The sequence below is a fragment of the Aythya ferina genome, assembly GCF_964211825.1.
Source record: "Aythya ferina genome assembly, chromosome: 5".
Lineage (NCBI taxonomy): Eukaryota > Metazoa > Chordata > Aves > Anseriformes > Anatidae > Aythya > Aythya ferina.
Genome location: NC_140301.1, coordinates 18,097,958 through 18,109,119, shown reverse-complemented (window position 1 = coordinate 18,109,119; position 11,162 = coordinate 18,097,958). Strand labels below are relative to the sequence as shown.

At 44.7% G+C, this 11,162-nt stretch overlaps 1 protein-coding gene across 1 annotated transcript; it reads right to left on the bottom strand.

The window, feature by feature from the left end:
• Positions 1 to 1,329: 1,329 nt before the first annotated feature.
• On the bottom strand, positions 1,330 to 7,024 carry FGF19 (fibroblast growth factor 19). The gene is made up of 3 exons (XM_084520399.1): positions 6,600 to 7,024; positions 6,407 to 6,510; positions 1,330 to 3,197 (listed from the first exon to the last, which is right to left on the bottom strand). The coding sequence occupies exons 1-3, from the start codon at positions 6,841 to 6,843 to the stop codon at positions 2,865 to 2,867; spliced, it is 681 nt and encodes a 226-aa protein (XP_084376525.1). The 5' UTR covers positions 6,844 to 7,024; the 3' UTR covers positions 1,330 to 2,864.
• Between the last annotated feature and the right edge of the window lie 4,138 nt (positions 7,025 to 11,162).

Below are 11,162 nucleotides of genomic sequence, written 5' to 3'. Positions count from 1 at the left end.
GAAACCTCCAAGGGAAACTAAAGTGCTTCAGGAAGTGGTGTGGGTAATTTAGCTCCTGGCATTCTTCCCCGTCTGAATAAATATTGAACCAACCTCTAACCATGCTGTTACAGTAAGGAACACCGTGCTGGTGGTGGAAGATGCAGACCCAAAGGTGTCAGCAAATAGGGTCACAAGGTGCTATTCACATATGTAAGGATGCTCGACTTTGTGCTCTTGACAATATTCACAATAATGTTAAATCTACTTTAAAATCTCTCACTGGTTAATGTAAACAGTGTGCCCCCTGAATTCTGTCATTTGTTGTGTTTCCCATCAAAACTGTCTTAGTTTGCTTTTTTTTTTTTTTTTTTTTTTTTTTTTTTTAAGCATAAAATAGAGGTTTTGACCAAATTTTAAATATTCATGTTCATTTCACTTTGCTTTCTGTTTTTTGATTTTTATGAAAGGGTCTTGACACATACCTGATGTTCAAAAATAATATAGTGTCTGATCAAAAACAGAAATGAAAAAGAAAAAAAAAATAAACAAAACAAACAAACAAACAAAAACCAGAATACCCCAAGCACAAAAACTTTTGAAATAAAACAACTAGAAAATCAGGACTGCCTCTCCCAACACATGAAGAGTAGGAGCCCTCCGGATGTGTGGCAGTGGCTCAGCACAAAGGAGAATATAAAACACCATGGGAGACGCTTTGCAGCCAAGAAATCTGCAACTCCTGTGAGTCACCCTTGCAGCATTTCCAAACTGAAATGTTCAGTCCCTCTTTTCCTGCCAGAAATAAAGATCTTTTTCAGGCAACACGGCCATTTCCTGCCCTCCCAGGTGCACTGATGAGTATGGTGCCATTCTGTAAAAGAGATCAGCCTTCTACCTACATCGTTTTTGTGTTTTGCAGGTGGATGGTTGATGTATTAATATAAAAACACACATGTGGAGCATGTAGTGTGGTTCAAGTCTGGTTGGAAATTGCTGCCTTCAGTGCCCGCAGTGCGCGGATGCTGGCATACCGGCATGCAGCTTTGCCTGTGCTGGAAATTTGCTCTGGCTGCAGCCATCAGCAAATCCTCGCTGAAGAAGGAGCTGTTTCCAAAACCCTTCCATAACAAAGATACTTTTCTTAGACTTGCAGTTTCATGTGGAGCTCAGCAGCAACTGGCGGCAGATGGACTCGAAGTGCAGCATTGGCCCTAACTGGCTTTGGGAAACTCGCTCTGTGTTGTACCTCAGCTGCACCTCTCCACACAGGTGCTGTGGACCCAGACTCCATGGTTTGATAAAGCTCCTTGAAGCGTCTACTTCACAGTTACAAAAGAATCAGATACATTTCCATGTTGAAGATGATTTTTTATTGCAAATGTACACATTACACTACTGATAATGCACAGAAAAAGCTATTGTTTCCTAAAATTTCATGATTACAAAACTTCACAAAATTTGTTACAACTAAAAAACCCACCTTCAAGAGTATATAAATAGAATTTTGCGCATAAATAACAGTAACAAAATAAACAGATGTATGTATTCAATAAATTAATTATAAATATTGCATTGGCAATGAAGTGCTAGGTCAGAAAAAACACCAGTATTTCCAGTAGAGCTTTTGTACAGAAATCTCTATTATAAGTGAACCTTTAGAAATGAGTGGAATCCTGAAGAGTTTTTGGGTTTTTATTTTTTTTTTCCTTTGGTTTCAGTTTGTTTATTCCTTTGTCAAATTGCTATAAGGGGAGAACAGAACTGAGGACATCAGTCATATGTTTTTTAGCCACAAGGCAGCCATGATCCCTTCCTGCAAGAAGAATGGCATGGCTGTCCCAGTTCTCGTTTATGTCACTATATTGTCTCTCCACTGATTTCAACTGATGCAGAATCATCCTGAAAGGACTTAAAAGAATTGCTGGTGGTTACAGATAAAACATGAAAAATCCGCCTTGCAATTGATGTGACCTATGCATTATCCATTTTCAGTCTTTATCGCCATTTGCTCATGACATACATTTGTATATACAACAGAATCTGTATTTGAACACAGATTTGAACTGCTTATTCCCTACGTGAAAACCAGAAATGCTAGTTCTGTACACACTTCAACCCCCATGCTGAATTCCCACTAATGTTAATGAGAAATCTATGCTGGATGATGCAGATCCCACAGTGAACATAAATTAGCCTATACAAGAAATCAAAGATCCAGTTTTCTGAAGTACCCCTTAGCAATAAGGGAAGGAAGAAATATTTCCCTTTTGTCCCTTCTTTCCTAAGGGAAGAAAAAGCACAATATACAGGCAGAATTGTTTTTCAGTGGTATGCTTTCAATAGAAAGTTCTCCCAGAACCTTGTCAGCAGCTTTTCAAGAGACAGCATTAACTCTAGTTCACATAACCACATTTGCTAGGTCTTCCTTAATCATGTTTTGTTCCAAATGTTTGTCTTTAGTCTCTGAAGCTACCAGATTTTGAAGCCTCTGAAGCTACCAGATTGTGAACCTTCCCGTGAACTGCAAAAAGGTTTTCTGCATTTGCTCCCATGAGCAGAAATAACAGGTGAACATAGGTGGCAATGAATTGGATGTACAAAAACTGTAATTATTTTATCATCACCACGTTAATGGAGGAACTCCAATGAATGCATTAAGCTTTTCTTATTTAATCTTTCTTTCTCAAATAAAACCCTATGGATAGGCAATTCTTTAGAAGATAGCCTCTGGGCACTCATCTCTTACCAGTACAACACACTGTATGGAAAAGGCTGGCTCCATACTGAAATATATAAAAAAAAGTTTGAAACATCACTACACGAGAAGCTAACCACCTGCAATATTCTGCAACATTTCTTTAAAACCGTGTGTGTAATCAGCATCATTTCTGAAAGCTGGGGCTCTTCACTGGAGACAGTTTGGAGGTGATCCCAAAGGGATCCATGCTGTCCGTTTCAAGAGGCGATGAGTATACCTCTGGTTCAAAAGCCTGGCTATAATCACCATATTCACCAAAGTCTGTTGACTCCACTGGCACCGTGTTGATCATAGGTAAGAAGTGAGATAGTGGAAGAAAATCTTTTCCTTTGAACTGTTGTCTTTGCTTGGCGCTACTCAAAGACACCGATATCCCGTATTTCTTTGATTTATATACGTTGTAGCCGTCTGGACGAATCTCCTCTTCAAAGGAACAATCTTCAGTGGAATACCTGAGCTGAACAGCAAGGAGTAAAGAGGATTACAAATGTGCCCACCAGATTCACTGTGTTTGCTGTACAAATTCACTATACTCAACCACACTGTACACTGTACTCAGCCACAGCCTAAACCTCTGGCACCAGTCCTCCTCCCTCTCTGCCTGCCTGCTGTAGGGACACATGCGGGACCTGTGGTGCTCACTATGGCTCTGATGGCTGTTCTTTGAGTTATGGACCAAGGCCCACAGGATAAGTCTAAAGCTCCCCATGCTGCACACAGCATGCCTGCTAGGGGTCGAGGCCATTAGAAGACCTAATGCAGAACTCCTGAAGCTTGTGCATGTCTGTCACACCAGATACGCTTTGAACCAGGATATGTGTGTACTTCTCCACATCTACCAATGACCCTGTCCTGAGCAAAGGGAAAAAGAACCTCAGTTGGCAGTGCTTATTTAGATAAACTGTCCTTATTTGCTGACAGTTCTTGTCTGAGACCTAATCCAACAGCCCTATGATACAGAACTCCAGTGCTGTTAGAGATTCGCCTGTGTAAGGGCTTTGGGATCAGGACAGTAGAAAGGCAGTACTGTCAAAGCCAGCATTCACACAAATGTGGCCAGAGATTAAAATAATACTAAAAAGGTAACTGCCTTTTTTTGTTTTTACTCAGCATTTATTGAAATAACAAAGGAACAATTCATGCAATGTTATTTTCTCATTAGACTTAAGTTAGAACTGTCAATTTAATAGCAGTGCAAGTTAAGATCTTGTATAGGAGAATATATTTTCCTCGGGATGAGTTCGTAGAAATACACTTGTGACATACTGTGCAGACATCAGGATTTAGTATCACCAGGTTAGATCATTTCATAAGCACTGCATTTCTTACAGCTCTGGTGTTATTTCAGGCTCAGCCACCACAGGTGATTGAACTCACGGTCAATAAAAGACAATTGCTGACAATGGCTCAGTCTTCAGTGATAAGTGTTTGTCCACGAATGCTCTGCCTGTCTAAATATAGAACATGTCTGATACTTCTCAGTCATTCCTCAAACATCATCAAGAATATGGAGTACAATTAAATGCTTGCATTTGGCTGTCATTTAAAAGCCCCTTTTAAACTAATCAAATATTTTTTTTCTTAAAAAAAGGCATTTTCTCCAATATAAATTACACAGTATATGTCCTTCCACACACAATGTATCTCAGAAAAGCATACATATATGGCACGTAATCATGGCTGAATTGTTGCCTGTCCTTATACCTACGAGTGGTCAGCCTCACTAACGAGGATGATGAAATAGCAGAGCTTCTTGAGCAAGTGCACATAACAAACCATGACGGTTATTGATTGAGCCCCCTGTGTCTCAACTGGATCGTCCCCTCTTGACTACGTTGGGATTGTCTCTAGCATTATTTTTAATAAGTATCAAATGCACTTTAGGTATTTCCAGGTTATTTTTTTTTTCCATAGGAGGAATTCATAATATGTTAATGCATCAAGCAGTTTAACAGATTTCTGCTAAACTACAGAATTCCTGAGACAGGCTACAGCACACTGCACATTCAAAACCAGCCCCAGTGACTAATTTTCCATGGTGTTGGAAAGGGGCACGTCTCAGGAGGGCACGCGGTCACTGAGTTCAGTCCCCAGACACTGCATCTGCCCTTTCATTCTTCCACTGCTGAAGACAGTGCTGATAAGGCAAAGGCTTCCCTGCAGAGCTTGTCTACCCCAGCTGATAGCAGAGAGGTGATAGCAGGTGTCACGAACGACCTGATTTCTCACCTTCAGCCTGAACTGGGCACGGTCTCAGCAGTGTTTCTTTGGCAATCGGAGGAATACAGCTGGCATATGCTAGAAACCATCTATTTCTCCCTTCCAAATAAATACACCCCTAGAGCAGAGTGGCTATAGGAGAGGGGGATGCATCTCTTAAGAGAAAACTTCTCTCTGTGTGTAAAATCCTATTCCTTTCACTTCTGTGATTATTGTTGCTGAAGCCAATAAAACTATTTCCCAGAATATGGCAATAAAATTGGTCCATGACACAAAGATGTGATGGTAATGGCAAAAAAAAGCCAACAACCTGCAATGGATAGTATACAGCAACAAACCCAGTCAAGGGATAATCATTAGCTTTCAAAATGGTATTATTGAAAGCTATTTTAAAATTCTGTGACTGCTAAAGTCCAGCCGGCAGCTCCAGTGGGAGCAGGACCCGGACTCTGTTTTGTTTTCATCGATCATTTTGCTTTGGATTTACATTAAAACTTTAAGCTAATAATTGACCCACCAGATGATCTGAGCCTATACACCTTATCACTGCATCGATTGTCTGATTCTAGCCCAGAAAAGCAAGGAAATTGAGATAGAAAGGCTAAATCCTATGTTGCCTATTCAGTCCATAACTTTATCTGTCTTGCTCTCATAAAAGACACCAGGAGTTCTGACAACGGGCCAGGTCCTTGCCCTACTGAAATCAGCAGAAATTTTGCCGGAGTTATCAAAGCAGAACCGAGCTGTATCTTTACTACAGCACAGTAAAAAGCCATCACTCCGTGCAGCTCAGGCTCCTGTAGAGCAGTTACACAAAGACTGACTCTGAGCTCACATCCTAGCAGCTCGTGCATATGGCTTACCAACCCGAGTTTATATCGCTGATAATGTCCAGCAGACACGCTAGCATACCGAGATGAAGAGCACGAGCTAACACTGTGGGATCAGAGTCACTAAACTCCTCAGCCACCAAGAGTCCCGCAGGTGTGCTGTTATCCCAAGGCAGAAGTGGGACAACAGGGATGAGCCCTTCCTGCCCCCAAAGTCCCATTTCTGTTTGGTACCACCTAGTGGGTCAGCAATCCCATGTGGCGGCTATCTGGGTGCATCTCCCTTCCAAAGGAGGCATCTTACATATATATATTTTGGAATATCTGAGCTGAACAGCAAGAAATTGTTCAGATCCGATGGCCTGACTTAATCTGTTTCTGGGGCAGAAACGCAGCCTCCAACCGATGAGACTTACAAACGCCCCCAATTCTGGTCTATACTATATTTTCTGTATACAACAGATTCGCTGCATTGGGAACGCTGTTCCCGTGTCGCCTCCTTCTAGTAACCCCTTCCGGGCGACGCGAATCGCCCCCCGGTCCTACAGCGAAAAGGGGGCGCCTGGGGAGGGGATGCGGGGTGCTGGCAGAGCCGGGGCCGGGGGTCGCAGCTCACCTGCCCGTGCAGCCGCCCCGCCTCGTCCATGCAGAGGTAGCGGGAGCTCCGCACGCCCTTGATGGCCACGGTGCGCACCGCCACGGCGCGGATCTCCAGCAGACCTGCGGGGCAGAGGCGAGAGAGCGGCGTGAGCCCAGCCCGTCCCGTCCCGTCCCGTCCCGCCCCGTCCCCGCAGCGCCCCGCTACTCACTGTGCGGGCTCTGGCTGCCGGCCGCGTCCACCCGGCCGTCGCCGCCGATCCTGAGGAAGCAGCTGAAGAGCCCGTGCTTGCTGGCGGTGTAGAGGTGCCGCAGCCGGATGGGCTCCCCCCAGCCGTAGTTAACGTGCGGGCCGGCGTCGGGCAGCGGCAGCGAGCGGGCGGCGGCGGCGGCGGCGGCGGCGGCGAGCCCCAGCAGCGCCAGGGCGGCGCGGCGGGCGCCGGGGCGCGGCCCCATCGCGGGCGGCACTGGAGGGGCGCGGAGAGGGGGGAGGCCGGGCGCTCGGCTCGGCTGGCGGTGCGGCGGGATGTAGCTGGGGCGAAGCCGGCCCCCCGGCCTTTTATAGGCCTCCGTTATCAGCCCGATCGATTCGGCTGCATCCAGCTCCAATATAGAGCCCGTTTCATAGCGGGAATTGGCCGGGGCGGGCACTCCCCCCGAAAATATTGATCGGGTGACATCATGGCGCAGGGGACACCCTGAAGGCGCTCCCTCCCCATCCGCACCTCCGAGCTTCGCCGTCGGGGCTCCGGCCGCGCCCCTCCCCGCCACCCCGGGCTGCCCCGACGGGCCGTGCCGGGCCGTGCCATGCCGTGCCGGGCCGTGCCGTGCCGGGCGGTCCCGCAGCCCAGCCCTGAACTGAGCCCCGGAGCACACGGGGTCGGGGGTGCGCGACCCGCAGGCGTGGAGGTGCCCCGGGGCACCCTCCGGAGCCGAGCCTCGGCGCTGCCGCTTGCCCGTCCCCCGTTTCTCCGGTCAGAAACCAGGCGGCAGCGCCCCCGGGGATGCTGGTGCGAGCAGGCTGGGAGAGGGAGCCGGGGCTTCGCGGCCGCCGCCTGGCACCGGAGGGCTCGGGCAGGGCGGGGGGCGCCGCCTCTGCTCGCCCCCCGGCTGCTCCGGGCCGTATTGCCGCCCGGCCATCCCCCGCCGGGTCGCTAGATGGAGCCTGGCACCCGGCGTGCGGGCTGGCCTCGCCGTCGGGGAGCTGCTGCTTGGGGGGCTCTCCAGCTCCTCTCCTTCCCTGACAGTACCTAGAAATAGGTGGAAAAAAAAAAAAAAAAAAAAAAAAAAGCGTGTGTAGTAAAACTGCATCGCCCCCGGCCAGGAGCCCGGCATAAGCATGAGGCAGATTTTGTCCCTGACCGTGTACCAGCAGCTTTTCCCAGGTGGGCTCTTTTCATTGAAAGAAGCAGACTCATGCACCTCTTGTTTGCTCAGTGCTTTCTGCATCTCAGGGGCACGCCAGGGGATCATTGCTGACTCTTCTGTTGTCCATCCAACCTAAGCACTAAAGGAATTTTCTCAGATCCCAAGAGAGAAAATATGCATTGATGGCATTTCATAAAGAAAGAAAAAATCTTTCCCCCACGGGACACATAAACTAACAGTTAAGCAAAACATAACCTTGCCCCAGCAACTTCTCTGAAGCAAGCAAACAAAATCTTCCTGTCAGCTCCCAAATATTGTTTTACTACCTGCTTAGTTTCATGTTTTTGTCCAAACATTTGCATCTCTGTCCTGTAAACACTCATACAAATAACTTTACTTTATGACTAATCCTAGCTCAGAGAGGCTGTACATTTAGACAAGGCCATGCAAAATCATGGAGGTTTGAAGAATGATGGCCTGCATGTGCATACATGCTTATATGGTGCATAATCACCACATGTACCTTACGGCACTGAAGTTACCACATTGGTTATTTAGTGTTTGAATGATCAGGGCCTTGCATCACCAGCTCCCTGGAGCAAGGGATTATATGTCACCAGCCATTTCAAAAGCAACCACTGCTTTTGACTACTTCTTTTTCCTTTCTGATGGTCAGTTTGAGGAACCCAGAAAGAAGTCCAGTTTCCTCTGCATGGGTGACAAGTAATTAACAAAAATCAGGATGGCATCACCTTCATGTGTCTCCTGCTGCATCCTCCAAATTACAGGCTGATTTGAGAAATTATGTCCTTTCAAACATCACACAAGTTCACAATATTATGAAAACAGTAAATGATAGCAAGAGGTCTGGGACCATATTTATTTATTTATTTATTTATTTATTTATCTATCTATTTATTTATTTATTTATTTATTTTTTCCCTCTGCACAATTCTGCAACATTATTACATGGCCGCTACAGAGGCAGTTCATAACCCTGGGCCCCACAGCACTTGTGCACGTAACTCATCCTGGCTGCATGTGCATTCTTCAAGGTATCGAGCACCCACCACACACACAGAGGTTATGGTGGGAAATGAATCTGAAAGGCTTTGGTCCATTTTGTTGTGCATCCCAGTGAATAGAAACTATTTTATGTGTACTGATGATCTCATACTGTAGTGTTAATAATATTCACCATCATAAATATACACTGTTTTCTTCATCAAAATGTCAAATTTCTTTCAAGCAGCAAAGAATTGATGCTTGACTTGCTTACTCATTTTAATGGTGTTATTCCTTAATGAGGATCAAAAACTGAGGTGGGAAGGACAAATCACTTGCACTAAATGATGCTTCAAATCAGTGAAAAAGCTGGCTATAGGTGAGAATTGCTTACTAATTAAGAGCTTTTAAAAGTTATTTTCATTGTTACTATTCCTGATGTTACATGGACTGATTTTTAAAGTCTCAAATCAGATCAAATGAAAATGAAGTGCTTAACTCTCTCTCTCTCTCTGGAATTACCTCTCTTAACTCTATAGAATTACCTCTCTTAATATAGGAATCTTTCAATCTAATTCATTTGTCCAAGTTCCTCTGGAGCTAGTAACTGAGGTTAAGAGCCTCCATCTACTTATCTGGATTGGATAGTACCAATCCTACCTCAAAACAGCTTTTTAAGAAATAAGGGTTAAATAATCTCTTGAAGTAGTTATTCCTTTATTGGCTCTGGAAAACAAACAAACAAACAAACAAACAAAACCTTAGTGATTAAGCCCTATTCAGTACCTTAGTTTAAACTAGAGCTAAATGAGCTAACAAATCTCACCATTTTCAACATATAATAGCTGTAGTGTGATTTTCATGTCAGTTCCTATATGTATCACTGAGCTTTATCATTTATTGGCATCCTTTTACTAAAGTTCAATAGAAATGCATGTCTTTGTGTGTTTCTACAGATGTATTTGCAGAGACATTACAGGGGAAATCACACCATCACTTCCAGTGCTGTATCTGCTCCCTACATAAACAGAGCAAGGAAACCTGGTAGTGTAGGACTTTTAATTTTTCTGGGGACAGGAAAAAAAGGAAAAAAAGTCTTGTAGAATAAAAATACCTCTAGAATAGTACAAAATAGTACACAACTGAAAAAGCATTTTCACCTGTTGTAATGAATCATTTATTTCCACTGCTGTTTTCAGTGGCCCTATGTAATTTCATCAGAACAAAAACTTCATCTTTGTGTAACACTAAAGCTGAACTGCACGTGGTTTGTAAGGACATGACTGCCTATGTTTTAAAACTCAAACATCCAGAGATCCTTGAGCATGCCAAAATGATAACAGAGGGTTTATGCCTTAGTAGGCAATAGCATTACTGGAACTAAGTGAAACAAATCCAAAGAAGATTGCTACATACTGGTCAGACATAGGGCATGAAACCACCCTTGAGTAGAGGCTACCTTGTGATGGAGATCAAAGGAAAAATTACATAGGAGAGTCACTCAATGCTGAGTGAGGGTCAAAATGTGATGAATTAGATCTGTCCAGGATGAAAAGGCATCTGTTCAAAAGTAGAATAACTTTAGAATATCTACAGAAGATAATGGTGAAAACTTTCTATATACAAGTCATTGTAGAAAAAAAGAAAACAGTACAGGAATTTTAAGGACTTTTTACTTCTGCTGAGGTATCTTTGGGATCTTCCACAGATTTACGAGCAGGCATTACATGAATGTGATTCAGTATTACTTCTGAGTAGAGATCTGTAAGTCTTTTCCCCTTTTTGCTGAACTCAGAAGCGGAAGAATTACAGAGGCTGTAAGTACTCTGAGCGGAGTAAGGTCCCAAGAAGAGCTGGAGGTGTCAGTGCTAATTCCTTTAGTTCTGAGTTCTGCTACCGTTCCTGCATGCTGTCCCAAAAGTGACAGCAAAAAGACAGCCTTTAGTTGCCCCAGTGGCAGTGGGATGGCAGGACAGAGTCTGTCAGGCAATGAGGGACGGCAGAAGTGAAGACACAGTACACTGTGATATGCAGTCATTCGAGCACGGGCTTGTTCTATAAAGAGCCTTATCCACGCAGCACAAGTTAAAAAACCTGCCTAAGAAGGAGAGGTTACTCCACCATATGTCAAGGACTGCTCTGCTTCCCAGCTGCTTCTGCAATCCAAGAGGCATAAAGGTGACAATATTTCTCCCTGGGCTGCAAATGAGCACAGAATTAAGATTCCACAGTTCCTGCTGCATGCATCCACTGACAGGATGTCTTGCAGGCATTCACAAAGGCTCTCCCCAGATATCATGAGGATTGCAGTCCCCAGTGAATTAGCAGGATCCAAATGCATCAGATACTTAAAGATTTTCACATAATCAACTTCTGGAGGGGTCCCTGTTCTAAAACTGCTC

What these genes read in the sequence shown, in the direction of transcription:
- FGF19 (XM_084520399.1), bottom strand. Translation starts at nt 6,843, where the DNA reads ATGGGGCCGCGCCCCGGCGCCCGCCGCGCCGCCCTGGCGCTGCTGGGG. An exon ending in CGGCAGCCAGAGCCCGCACA is followed by an intron (nt 6,511 to 6,599) that starts GTGAGTAGCGGG and finishes TCTGCCCCGCAG; the next exon opens with GTCTGCTGGAGATCCGCGCC. An exon ending in CGGGGCGGCTGCACGGGCAG is followed by an intron (nt 3,198 to 6,406) that starts GTGAGCTGCGAC and finishes CTTGCTGTTCAG; the next exon opens with CTCAGGTATTCCACTGAAGA.